The following is a 14506-nucleotide window of genomic DNA, read 5'->3' as shown; positions in this document are numbered from 1 at the left end:
CAAAACCAGCTAGTTAGAACCCCAGAAGTTTCCCAGTCGCTCTGAAGTCATGTTTGCAACAGACTAACAGATAAGATTGGTTCATTGAGACAGTCATGGTCAAAAAACAATAGACTATAGTTGTGTTATACAGTAGCTGTGTCATTGTTAGGATCCCACGTGTGCTATAATGTCAATCAAAATCATCAACAACTAATGAACAACTGAATAGCTAGCTTAGACCAATGAAATGATTTATCTTTGGGAACCAATGAAAATGTATATTCCATTTACTACCAAAGTGATAAAAACTCTGCAGCCACATTGGGGATTGTGACCAACCCTTTGATTGCATTCCTATATGCTTGTTTGTCGTTATTGTTATGGCCACGCAATAGTTTTTGTAGTTTAAAAGATTCAACTTGTGGTGTCCTTCCTCGCCTTCCCTTTTGGAAAGGAGGTTCTTGCTTTTTGGGAAATATTTTGATTTCCTTGCCCCAATATTTTTGATACCACTTTATTACTTTGGCTGGATGCTATGGAATCCTGGGAGTTGTGGTTTGGTGAGGCATCAGCACTCTTTGGCAAAGATTACTTAAAACAAACTCTGGCCCTCCAGGTGTTTTGGACTTCAACACCCACAGTTCCTAGCTCTTTTACTTCCCTTCATTTGATAGAAACACTTTGTCTTTCTGCCATTGTATTCTGTCTCCCTACATTAGCCTTGTATTCTGTAACTGTCAAACCAACTATAGTCTCTTCTAAATTTATTTCTTGTAGTTCCTAGAGCACATATCTTAGCTACTTGATGAGTCAACTATGGTTAACCCACTTCCATTCTCAGAAGTGAGTTAACAAACTTAGACATTATCCCCTTCCTTTAACTTTATTCTGTTTATGATACTTAACGGTAAGTCTACTTTCAAGCAATCATTCAGTATCCCATTGATACTAAATATGTGCTTTGTAATATATAAACCACACCTGTAGGAGTGGTTTAAAATGGTTCTTATTTTGTTTGGAAAATATGGCACAAACAACTAGGTTATTTGCATTCATCTTATCTAGTTTGTGTATTTCTTATTGGATATTATGATATATGCTAAATAACAGAAGAAACCTGATTTTTGGTACATGAGATATCTGGGGTGAACAACCAGACTTAGTCCTCTTTTACTTGCAACCAAGGGCTCTTCCGCACAGCCATATTACCCAGAATATCAAGGCAGAAAATCCCACAATATCTGCTTTGAATTGGGTTAATGAGTCCACACTGCCATGTATTCCAGTTCAAAGCAGAAAATGTGACCTGCGTGGAAGGGCCCCCAGACTGTTGCCATATCAGTTTCTTCAGAGATGAAATCAGAGATGCAAATATACAACTACATATTTATTCTCTTTCTTGAGGTGATGTTAGCACGGTGGAACACTAGGAACTTAACACATGAGAGTGCACATGCACACACTAAAATCAAAAGTTTATAAGCTGCTTTCCCAAATAACCCACAATTTGAGTTTTTCACCTTCTAGTAATGGTGGCAAGAGGGAGAGAGAGACCAACAATTAACTTGAGTATGAGGGAAAATCTGATGGAAACATAGCCGTCCTGATGGTACTACATAAGATCTTTCCACCAAGGTGTAATTATAGCAAATATGCTTGTGTTTCCTGCAGTCTGCACAATCATATTATAATTTGCTACTGGTTGATAAGGAAGAAAGACAAATAAACAGAGAATTTTTGCAATGGGTATATGATGGTATATGGGTATATGATGTCTGGTGGAAAAAAAGAACCACACACTGTTTGTAAAAAGTGAATATTTTATTTTTGCTGAAGACAAAGCCATTTTATTGGCACTTCATATGAAGATCTTTCCAAATTGCTGTCATCATAGGGAATATGCCATGTGTTACCTGTAGTCTGCACAATTGTATCGTAATTCAATACATGCTGTTAAAAAAGAAAGTAAGATAAGTTATGCTGTTTTTACTATGTATAAATATGGAAATCATTAATATTTACTAACATGTTTTCTCTCTTTTTTTAAAAAGGAAACAAACATCTTCGTAACAGAGTCAGGTGAATATAATCAACTTTATTTGAGTTTAGATTATATTCATCTGACTGTTATGACGATGATATTCAGCATGGTTTGTCTGTTAACACTAACTAAACAGTACAATAAAGAATCAAACATGCATGCATTGTTAGCAAAAAATACAACAAGCGGTACCTCAAATTTGATCCTTTTTCCTGGTATGTAGTCAGATAGCACCATCTGATGACCACGTTGCCATTTAAAGAACAGGCGTCGAGTAAGACTGTCTGAGAGACAAGCTTTGTGATCACGCAACAGATCTCTAGTAACAAATTTGCAGTGACTCCCTGAGTGAAGAGTGGCATAGAGTAGAAATGGATCGTCTTCAGACCTTAAATCAAAAAAGGCAAAGAAGATCATCACAAATTGCAGACCTGAGGGTTGTAGAACTATCTCAGGTGTTCATAATGAATTGGTTAACCTTTAGCTACTATGAGAACCTTCCCCCCTCTACACATCCCCTTTTTTGCTGCAGCAAATTAACAAGACAGCCATTCTAGAATATATCTGAATACTGTTCATCCTGATTAATTATGAGCCTAATATGTTGAGCCTATCATCGTATCATCCGCATTCTGGGAAATAAGATAGTATTCAAAACCGTGTCATACAAAATGATGGTACAACAAAAGACAACTTGTGAATTCAAACAATCTTGCCAGATGAGATTTTACATATTCAGGAAGCAGCCATCAAATATTTAGATAAAACACTGGAAAATAGCTAAAGCTCAGGAACAGCTGTATTTCAAAAGCATAAATGCCAACATCAAAATTTAAGGCACTTGCTTGGGATTTTGAAAGTCTCTACTAAATTTCTGTTTCAAAATTGAAGTGTGGCTCTCGGTTTCACTAATGATTTATTTCAAACTGTTTATAGTTGAAGCATCCTTGAAGTGACTGGATTGACCTTGAAGGAACTGGGGGTGGTGACGGCTGACAGGGAGCTCTGGCGTGGACTGGTCCATGAGGTCACGAAGAGTCAGAAATGACTGAACGACTGAACAATAGTTGAAGCACTGTATTAAATTGGCAGAATTCTTAGCGCTCATGTTTTAGTCACAGAAAATCACTGGTGGTTTTTTGTTGTTGTCTCCCAGAGGTCCTATTTTACAGCTTCATCATGATATGGAGATGGTCCATGCTCCTCAAAGATTTTACCAACTGAGTCTAGGCTGCTGTAGGTTTCATCAAGGCTCAGAATACTGACATGCTGCAAAACTGCTACCTCTGGACTAGTGTCAAAGTATGGAGATGCTCAGTATCAGAACACTGACCATCAGTTGATGAACAACTATGAATGCAATGAGGGAATACCCACACTGACAAAAATCATTGATGTTCTTGACTATTTTATTTTAGGGATCATGAGAAAATAGAAGTCACAAGTACTCTTTGTTAAGCATTGTATGGTACTCCAGTTGTCTCTTAGACACAAACTTCGTGTGGTTAAAAATATTTCCCCCTATTAATTTGTGTTCTTTTAGTGCAAGCAAACTGAAATCCTGAAAAGATTGCATTTTGCTTGTAAAGTTCTAGACAACTCTTCGTGTATCAAAGGCTACTTGTCTAGTGCTGCCGATTCCAGTTTTCTTAATATTTTGGGAGAGAAGTATGCCTTAATGAGCTCTGCCTTGTTCTGATAAACACCTCATCGGTTTCTCAATCTTAATGGCTAGGTTAGTAGAGTCAGTGTTTCAAATGTGGTAAGGAATACAAAGCAGATGATCATTGGTTAAATACACACAAAGGAAGGCCACAATATAGAATAATGACAATGAGAGACCTGCATGCAATTTACATTGCCCTGGGAGAAGGATTGAAATTATTAGTCTGTAATTATAAAAGAGATGCAGCGGATAAAGAATGTATAATTCTGTATGTTTTCATTTCCATGAAATTATCAAAATCACTGTCCACTTATCCAATTGCCAAAAAGCAACCTGTGCATGCTTCCCAATTATGCTTTTATTTCATTCACAGAATGCTGTAGCTCCTCTATTTGTAACTTGGCCATGTTTCCCCGATGCTTATTCCACCTTTTTTTTTTCTTTCTCCATGTCAACAAATATGTTAAGGAGAAAAAGATTGAATAGCTGAACAGTGTATTTATTTATTAATATTAGGAGCCCTATGAATGGAAGCACCCTTTCTTTTGTGCAAATATCTGTGAAGATGCTCATTACAGAAGACAAGAACATACACATTTTCTGTAAAAAAGAAGTCTGCCTTCTTCTGCATAGCAGCCATGTTATTTCTGTTCCATTGACGAGATCCATTCAGCATGTGTTTGCGCCCCAGGACAAGCAACCGTAGATTCTGCTGAGCCAGGTGGTTGACAACATCCAAAAGCTATGGAAAGGAAAAGGAGATAAAAAAGGAGTATTCGGTGAATGAGAAATTTGGGGCACTAAAGATGGAAATGGCTTCCTAATATGTGAGAGACACACGGTACTGTTTACTACTCAGCTTATCCTGGAGAATATCCTGTGATCTCTGTGGCTATGTCTGGAACCATCACAGAATATTATTTAAATCAATATTATGGGAATAAATAGCCTGTCAGCAAAATTTAGGGTGAACATCTGAAAAATTGTGACCATAGTGAAAGCCAGAGAGGCAGTTAACATCAAGATTCTCCTTAAGCATCCTTAAGTACTGGCATCTCAGGATATTTATATGGGAGAATGAGAATGCTCTATGTTAACCTTTTAGGCTATTTATTATGTACAGCATTCTACACTTTCATTGGGACAGAACCTTTTTAAAGAAAATCTCCAGTGGACTTTTCTATTGTTAACACGTAGAAGAATAGTGCCACCTTAAACATAACTCTGGAGCCCTGATGCACAATGGGTTAAACCCTTGTGCCAGCAGGACTGCTGACCAAAAGGTGGGTGGTGCGAATCGGGAGTGGGGTGAGCTCCCATCTGTCAGCTCCAGCTTCCCATGTGGATCATACAGGATCATAAAACATGCAGGCATTCCCTGGGCAACATCCTTGCAGACGTTCAATTCTCTCACACCAGAAACAATTTGCAATTTCTCAAGTCGCTCCTGACATGGAAAAAAAAAACCCCTCGGTCCTTTATTCACTAAGGAATATCATACACTTTCAGGTCTAGATACCACCGCAGTAAGTCTATACATAGCTACAAGGGGATTTCCTGTCTGCACCCACACATAACTGCTTCTTAGAAGTGCGTGATACAAAGCACTTTCTTTTAGTCATAAAGGAAATTAAATATAGTTCATGCTTTTTAGAATGAAGGCAACTATTTCTTCAAACTACATACATTTTATCCTTCACACTATAGCACATTGAATAGTTTTAGTTCACTTTATTTGTATCCTGTCTCTCCCCTAAAAATTGAATGCAAGATGTTGGAAATAAACTCCAGCATTTCAGACGGAGGTGCAAGATCACATTTATTCTATCTATCTATCTATCTATCTATCTATCTATCTATCTATCTATCTATCTATACACACACACTTTTCACACAGATGAAAAGCTAGCAAGGGCTTTGTGTGACCTTATCTCCATGACCCCTAGCTTTCCGTTTTCAGGAAGTCTTTTTGTTAGTTGGCTCACTTTAATATGGAGTAAATTAATAGTGACAGCTAATACCCTGAAAAGGTAAAGTCAACTCTGTCACTTCTGCATTTCTACACCCTACATTACACTGACTGTTGATGCTTCAGTTATCCCTGATTTTCAGAATTGTAAAATGTAATGTGTGAAAAGGCTCTAAAAGGGAAACAAGAAATGCTATCATCATTTTAAGTACACAGCATTTCACAGGATTCTTAGAGGATACACCCAGGGCTGAGACAACAATGGACGATGACAAATGGTGAACAACATGAGACAACAAATAATGAGTTGGAACTGGTTGATATTCTAGTTTTCAAAGGCAAAGAACAGGCTCAAGCTTCCAATGTGCGGGAAGAAGATGAGGACCAATGGGTTCTCGAGCACTGGGACTGACAAGTTTTTGAGTATGGCAAATGAATCAAGCAATGAAAATGGCCTCAATATTGATAGGAACAATGGCAGCTATCTGGAAGAATGTTATGATAATGGCATAGTCACAATAACATTCTGGACTACAAGAAAAACATATGGAGAAGGATATCAGTAGTTTCAGTTCTAGGTATCATCCTTGTCATAGTAAGCGTATTTGCAATGTTGATGTTTGCAGCCAGAATGAGAGTACCGAGAGCTATGAGACCAACTATCAGATAAAGTCATTGAAGACAAAGAAGAGGAAAATCAATCTTTGAATGTATGCTAGAATGCACCTTCCTTTCCCAAAGTTGGTTTCTCAGTGATCAGAGGTTTAGGGGAAGAAGGAAGTGAAGGGAGATACTTCCAGAGGGTATAAGTCCAACACTGAACAGTTGTTGGACCTAGCTGCCGGTTCAGAAGTAGGCCTATCTGGCAACTCCTATCTTGCCAGGAGTAGAGGGAGTCTCCCTGTGGGAACGCACTTTAGAGCTATTCTGATGGAAGAACTCAAAATGCCTGTTCAGATTGAACTCACTGGACTTTGTGATGGCAAAAGAGGCAGAATGGAGAACTCTGTTTTCTGGCTTGTTAACAGAAGATTTATGAGCCTCCTCCCATATCGGGGCTTTGAGGCATGCGACACAGTTTTGACACACTTAACCTATTTGTGTGAATCACACAGACAATGAAGAATTTTGTTTCAATAAATCTTTTGACAAGATCTCTCTAGGTATTTTTTGCAGAGAAGCTAGATCAGAGCTTCCGTTTCCCACATTCCACCTGATATGGAAAACTGGCAATTATTTTCCTCCAGTGTAGCAAACACCAACACAGTTTTTCTGGCACTGATCAAGGGCTACCACTTTGGGTAGCACTGAGCCAGAAAATGCGATTGTTGAGTGGAACCTCCAACCTGTCGGTCTTCAGTCCTGCCAGCACAAGGGTTTAACCCACCACACCACCAGGGGCTCAAAGAGAGAGAGAGAGAGAGAGAGAGAGAGAGAGAGAGAGAACGAGATAACTAAATATTAGGCAGAATTTCTGAAGGTAGGAATTGTCTATAGAATAGTCTACCTAAGAAGGTGGTGGACTCTCCATTATTAGTTTTGAATGGAGGTTAGGTGGCCACTCCCCAGATGTGTTTTAGCAATGAAATCCTGCACTATCAGGGGCTGGATCCGTTCTACTTCTTTGACTCTATGAAGCAAATTTCACAACTAATTGTAGTTGGGGGAGGATATTTACATGCAAATGGAGACAATTTCCTGGTGAGCCATTGCACTCAAAATCACTTGTACTAAATGACATCTGGCACATGGAACTATTTCAAAACAGTTTCAGTGTACAGTACTAACCCATGTGTACTGTATTAGTGAACAAGGTGGTTCCCTCCTGTTTAGTCACAATCTCTCAAACATGTCAGCCTTTAAGATGGGATTTTTCAAATTGCTACAGTCAGGATTGCAAGCATAGAATAATGGGAGCAGTTGTCAGAAGGTTATCCTGATTGATGGAAAGGTAGGAGACAGTCCCACTATGAGAAACTAAATTTTTGGAGCAGATATACGCCCAGTAAAATATGGGACAGATAACAAGAGAATAACACAGGAAAGAGTTAAGTAGTCAAATCTCATGAGGCACTGGAAGATTAAAATAGTTTCATGATTACAACTCAGTGGCATAGATTTACATTTGGATGTAAACACAAGAAAACTCTAAGAGTATGTCACTAATTCCAGTGACAATGTGGTTTTGACAACTCTGACAATCAATGGTAAATTAGCCATTGACCCAGCAAAATAAAAGTTCACCAAGTCATCCAATAAGCAAGGAATAGTACCCAAAAGTCCAGACTTCCCATCATGGACTCTTAATTGCCAGATCACATAGCATGCAGTGTGTGTCATGCTTTTTAAAAGGTCAGGCTTTTAGTACAACCATCTTCTTTCTCAAGACAAAGAAACATTTCTCAGATGGGAATTCCCTGAATTGTTTTGTAAGAAACCATTACAACTCATGACAAAGCCAAACTGCCACTCACCTGTGTTATCTAAAGGAAGTTAACTCCACATGAATTTACTATTTCAAGTAGTTTTTCTGGCCAATAAAGGCAACTTAATAGAGAATGGAGTGCAAAAGTTACAATTCTGCACTTCTGCATGTATAAAACATCTATTACTACAGTCCAGTGTTACAAATAATAGGCTCCAGATTTAGCTATGTGCAATTGTGCTAGAGGATGTACCTTCCCCTTCCAAACTAAAGGTAATCCCTTCTACTTCCTGGGTGTGTTATACAACAGGTGAACCCCTGAGTGAATCATGATGAGGGGCAAGGTAGGAAGGGGTGTTCCCAGAAAACCGGGAGGAGGCATTTCCATGAGTGAAACCCTTCCACCTATGGACGATGGATCCCAGATACAGTAATGTAATTTTTACCTCATTATTATATTTATATCTGTATTTTTCAAAGATTTGGATTTCAAGAGGCACACAGGAAGTATATATTTGAAAAACATCATTTTTCTGCCCTGCTTTCTGGGAATATTCCAATTACAGACCATTTGGACCCATCTAGCCATAATACACATTGCAACAAAAACCATTTCTCCACATAATTCATGATGTTAGCTGTTTTAGACTGCAGGGTTGAAAATAGGGACCCCAGGAAATTAAAATAATCTTTTCATGTCCCTTCAAGTTGTTTTTAACTTATGACAACCCTGAGGCAAAGTTATCACAGGGGTGTTTTTTTTTTCCAACTTTTATTCAGAGGGGATGCACCTTTGCTTTCTTCTAAGGTTGAGAGCACATGACCTGCCCAAGGCCACCCAATGAGATTCATGCCGAAGCAGGACTTTGAACTCACTAAGTCCCAAAACGGTTACACAATAATAAATCTGTGACTATTTAAGATACCACAAATTTCTTGTCAGTGTCCCCACTGATGTTAAGTTCAAACAATGAAATACTCATTACTATTTATTAACAATCTATTTTCTAAACCGCTTTGAGTCCCCCTAGGGGTGAGAAAAGCGGTATAGAAATACTGTAAATAAATAAAGTTAGCAGCATATTACTTCTGGTATTCCAAAGCTTTGGAGACATAAACCATGGGGGCAGGGAGGGGAACCGTTTTCTTTAACTGAATACTTTATGCAAATTACTCTCACTACATGATAAACAATAATAATAATAATAATAATAATAATAATAATAATAATAATTTATTTGTATTCTGCCCTATCTCCCCGAGGGGACTACTTTGGCTTAGTAAGAAAAAATTATCACACCACTCATAAAGTCTTGCATTTGATATGGGAATTGTCTCTTGCAACATGACTGACTCAAAATGGGTATTCCCCTGAATTACCAAGTTGTGGGAGAATTTAGAGTCCAAATATCTGTAAGGGGTCAAAAATACTGGGTTTGTTTAATAGAAAATGAGACAGGGATATACAAGAAAGAGGAAATGCAGTAAGTCATTGTCTTCTCTCACAATCTCTACTACTCTAAAGTACATATGCAATAATATTTATAGATTTTGCTGTCCTTTATGGGACAGTAATAGGAAACTTTACTTTACTTAAACATCACATTTTAAGATTTTTTTGGTGAACATTTCCAAAAAGTTTTTTTGTAGTTTTTTCCACAAAGTAAATTTAGTTTTATGCAAATCTTTTTATTGTATAAATAAAATATTCCCTTAAAAATGACCTCAAATTGTCCATAGCATTTTTCACCAACTGAAACATCAGGAATAACTACAACTGCAATCAGCAAAACGTTTTTCTACAGAGAGGTTGTAACTATTGTGTGGAAATGCCAGATATTAGACAGTCATGTGGGTGAGTACAGATTTTGATCTGGAAGGACAGAAACAGTTTCAAAAGGGTTTAGCAATCTCCTCCTCAGCAACTACTTAGCTATACTGAACTGCTTTGTTCCCAAATGGTTTTGCAACCTAAAACAAAGGTGCCTGTTCTTATTGCACAGAAAGTTTGTATTGGCTCTGAACAAACTACCTGGGCCCCCTCTGATTGAGAACAATACTGCAATTATGTTCTGTCAAACAGTGTTGTAAATGAGATGCCGAGAACTCTCTGTTAGTACAATTTTCATATTATGTTTGTAAAAGTCCCTAAGGATTTGAAAAGGCAGGATAGCTCCTTATTGATCCACTCTGGGTCCTTTTCGGGGAGAAGGACAGGATCTAAAATCAATCAATCAATCAATCTTACTCAATTCCGAGCCATGTTCCCACAACTGATGAACAATCATGTGCTAACCTTCTAATTAAATGTGAAAGGGACAGAAAGTTATTTGAAATAATTTCTCTCCTGCTTTCTTCCTCTTTCCCTCCTGTCCTCTGATAGCGTTAAAAAGTCATGAATCATGCAGGTACGCTTAATCAAAGCACTACCAACAGATGGCCATCCTGCTTAAAAACCTCTAGAGAACAAAACTCTACCACTTGCATTTAACTGTTATGACAAGATGACCAGAAAAGAAATAAAGGGGTAGAGGACCCAGACTCTTTTGAAACACAAGGCTGGCCTATAGTTGGAACAGGTCTAGAGAAACTTAAGGTTATGGAAATCTCGACAGCATTTACAAATATAACAGCAGTGTTGATCTTCACTCAGGGCATAATTATTTTATCTACCATTTGCTTTGTGCAAATTCTTTACCATCCAACCACATCAGATTTGTTCAGTGTCTACGAGTTCTCCATTTTTACCAACTTCTTCCGAATTATTTTAAGACCCTTGCCTTTAACAATGTCACTATTCTTCAGCAGACATAATTGTACTTAAGGCTGAAGGGTTGATCAGTGCAGGCAACGTTCAATTTATTTATTTGCTATATTTGTATACCGCCGTTTCTCAGCCTAGCCAGCGACTCAACGCGGTTTACAACATAATATAATCATGCTTCCATTAGAAGTCAAATAAACAGAATTTCTCTTGAGAACTAAACATGCCACAGACACAATCCAGAATAGCTGGGGTACCTCTATTTTCAGTTTTAGCATATAAAATGGAATTTCCAACTGAACTGTCTATGGTAAACAAGAAGGTATTGGAATGTTAGCCCTTATTTTCCCCATCCCAGACATGTTCACCTCTCCTACATTCTTATCTCATTGAAAGAAAACAAAAATAGCCCTGGCTGCCATAAAATAATTTGCTCCAATACTTGGGAACCAGAAGTTAAAGGGAATGAGGGGTAAGATGGAACCATGCAATGACACCACAGTTCCTGAGCATGGGCTTATGCATAAATACCACATCAACTGTGTTCCCCAACTTGCTTTGATAGTTTAATAGGGAACTGTAATAGATGGTATCAAAAGCAGTGGAAAAGATCAATATAGATTAACAAATATATATTTCCACGGCTTTTGATGTTGTAAATTATATGTATAGTCAGTCAAATATTGAGTCAAAATCTTCTCTTGAAATGTCTAAAATAATTATTTAGTCCAATGTTTTCAGATGAATTTGTTTGATATGACATTGACAGTCATTAGTCAAGGACTGGTGGATTTTAATAAGAGTGAAAGAAAACAATGGGAGGAAAAACATTTCCTCCTATTGGGTTGTTGTAGGTTTTTTCGGGCTATATGGCCATGGTCTAGAGGCATTCTCTCCTGACGTTTCGCCTGCATCTATGGCAAGCCTCCTCAGAGGTAGTGAGGACCTCACTACCTCTGAGGATGCTTGCCATAGATGCAGGCGAAACGTCAGGAGAGAATGCCTCTAGACCATGGCCATATAGCCCGAAAAAACCTACAACAACCCAGTGATTCCGGCCATGAAAGACTTTGACAATTCATTTCCTCCTATTGTTTCTTACTGGTTGAAGTGATAAAGTTAAACTGGTATAATGCAACTGAATTTTCTTTGTTCTGCTATCATTATTACACAAGATGAACGTATATTTGTTCACTGATTTTATATGGATTAACTCTTAACAATTTAGAAAATCCATAGTATTTTATGGTTTGATCCAGTGTAACTCACTTCATTTGCCTCAGTTTGATTTGCTTCAGACCAATAACAATGCAGAAACCACATTGCAATGTTGGTTTGCTTGTGTAATAAATTATTCTAAGATTAGATGGCTGAACGCACAATAATTTCAAATATCAGAAGAGAAAAGAATACAAGAAAACACACTTATTATTTAATACTGAAAGAAGAAATATGAAATAAAAATACATACTATTTATATTTAGGTGGTTATCTTATTTCTAACTCACTCAAAATTCATTCTGCAGTATTTCCTCTTCAAACTATTGGTACTTTCCTCAGAATGCATACCAGGAAACTGCTAGTATATCCAAAACTGAAGTCACGAGTAGACTTTATATAACTAGGGAATCTTTTCTTGCTTCACAGACTGTTTATTGTCAATATATAAACATATGGTTTTCAGAGTTTAAAAGTCAATATGCACTCTCTCCAATGAGTATAAGAAAATATATTCCTTCATTTCTCTGTTCCTGGATGATGGCCCACAATGACTTGCAATTACACACAATCCAATAATACATGTCCCCTGAAATTTCAGGTAAACAGTTTGGGCATATTCCTACATTTGGATCTGAGCTTCCATGCCAAAGCACATCAACTTCACCCGCTCTTGGAGATGTCAGATCTGTGTTGGTGACACATTTCCAGCTTACATCTCATTTTGATTACTATAACACATCCTACATTGGTCTGCCTTTGGAAATTGTTCAGGATGTTCAGGGGATCCAAACTACTGTGGCCAGGTTGCTGACCAGAGCTGATTACAGGGAATGTATTACTTCTATATTAACAGCTTAACTGGTTCCCTGTCCATTTCTGGGCAGAATTCAAAGTGCTAGTTATAAACAATTCAGAGTATCCAGACACACCTGTCTAAGTCTGAAGATATTTAAGGAGGGAGCTTTCTCTCCATCTTCTCACCATCACTGGCACATTTGATAAAGACATAGGAGATAGACAAGCTTTTGGTTCTTAAGTGATGTCGCAGAAGGGCGCTTTCATTTTTCTGTGCTGTGTATTTATCTTTTTAATTAAGTTTTTTTAAATGGCTTCAAATTATTTTAACAATGTGCTATTTAAAACAGAATGGCTTTTTTTTTTACTTCTGTAAAATAAAAATTTAGCTGAACTTTAAAAATGTTATAAGCCTCTTTGGGTTCCATGCCAGGAGAAAGATGGGAAATTAAATTAATATATAATAAAATAAAATATAGTATTAGGGATTAGTGAAAATTGTTTTCATTCCTCCTGTTTGCCCGCAAGCACAGGGAGATCTTACCATGCCTTTTTTCTTTTAAAAAATGAAACTCTTTTTGTGAACTGGAAACTTTAGCTTGAAAAATTAGTGTTTTGATTTAAAGCTCTCACAAACTCCAAGCTGGCTGGGATAATCTTGGGAAATGAACTGCCAAAAAAAAAAAAATCTTTTCAAGCTCTACCAGTGACCTAAATAACTTGATTATATTCTGATTCCTCACATACTTTAAAATAGCAAATGAGAGTGGGCACAATGGAGATTAATATTTGGTCAAAGTTTGTTCATGTAGTTCCAATTTGGTTAGGCTCTTTTTGTAAAACTGAAACCCAAGAGAGTAATTTGGGAGTATAAATCTGTGTTTGACAGTAGATTAATTTTCCATTGTGTGGGTTACTGTTCCTAAAATACTCATATCTTTTGCAAGTTAGTAAATTTGAAACCAGGGGAATCACCAACACTACAGGATTTGACTTAGGGTTTCCTAACCCAGAGCCATGGGTTCTAACAACATTTTCTTGAATTCATAGACAATAATATCCCATTTAGATTAATATTTGTACAAAAATGTGTTTGAAAAATCCAAAACAGAAATTGTTCAGTTCCCTAAACCAGATTTAGCATGGGGATTTGATTAACTAGTTAAAATTTGTGAGTAAACAGATTTCTTTTCGCCTGAAAATATCGGAGGGTGGGTATAGTTGCCTATGTTTAAGCTGCCTTGAGTCCCCTCCGGGGTAGAGAAAGGTAGGGTAGAAATGTCATAAATAAATAAAACCCATACCCCCTCTCCACCTGGCTAAGAGCTTCAGGTAACCTGAATTTAAATTCTTAGCCTCCTCAACCAATACAGACACTATGGTCAAAGATGGCAAAAAGTGTAGTGAGGAACATGAGCTCGATTCCTGAGTAAAGATGCACCCTTGATAGGACACTAAAGAATTATTGCATGGGCAGGTGTAAGACGGAGGACAGCGGGGGAAATCGTGGGGTAATTGTGGGGCACCAGAGGGAGCAATCAGGCTTTGTTACCTCCCATTGGTGCCCCTAGTCTCCCTTCTCATGACATTCCCCTGTCTGTCCCTGCTTCCTCTTCAGCTCCTCTGCCTTTTTTGTATAAGGA

General features: G+C 37.7%; 1 protein-coding gene across 4 annotated transcripts in view; it reads right to left on the bottom strand.

Moving 5' to 3' along the window:
* Positions 1 to 1784: 1784 nt before the first annotated feature.
* The window catches only part of PRORP (protein only RNase P catalytic subunit), a 47339-nt gene continuing 34617 nt past the window's right edge, over positions 1785 to 14506 (bottom strand). For all 4 annotated transcript variants that reach the window (XM_067462879.1, XM_067462880.1, XM_067462878.1 and 1 more), the window contains 3 exons: positions 4283 to 4431; positions 2216 to 2411; positions 1785 to 1932 (listed from right to left, as the gene is read on the bottom strand). In XM_067462879.1, the coding sequence (XP_067318980.1) occupies positions 1804 to 1932; positions 2216 to 2411; positions 4283 to 4431 (474 nt within the window). In that variant the 3' untranslated portion in view covers positions 1785 to 1803. The remainder of the gene's footprint in view (positions 1933 to 2215; positions 2412 to 4282; positions 4432 to 14506) is intronic.

Source organism: Anolis sagrei, chromosome 1, assembly GCF_037176765.1.
Source record: "Anolis sagrei isolate rAnoSag1 chromosome 1, rAnoSag1.mat, whole genome shotgun sequence".
Taxonomy (NCBI): Eukaryota; Metazoa; Chordata; class Lepidosauria; order Squamata; family Dactyloidae; genus Anolis; species Anolis sagrei.
The sequence above is the reverse complement of the archived record's forward strand: the minus strand, read 5'-3'. Positions and strand labels throughout refer to the sequence as shown.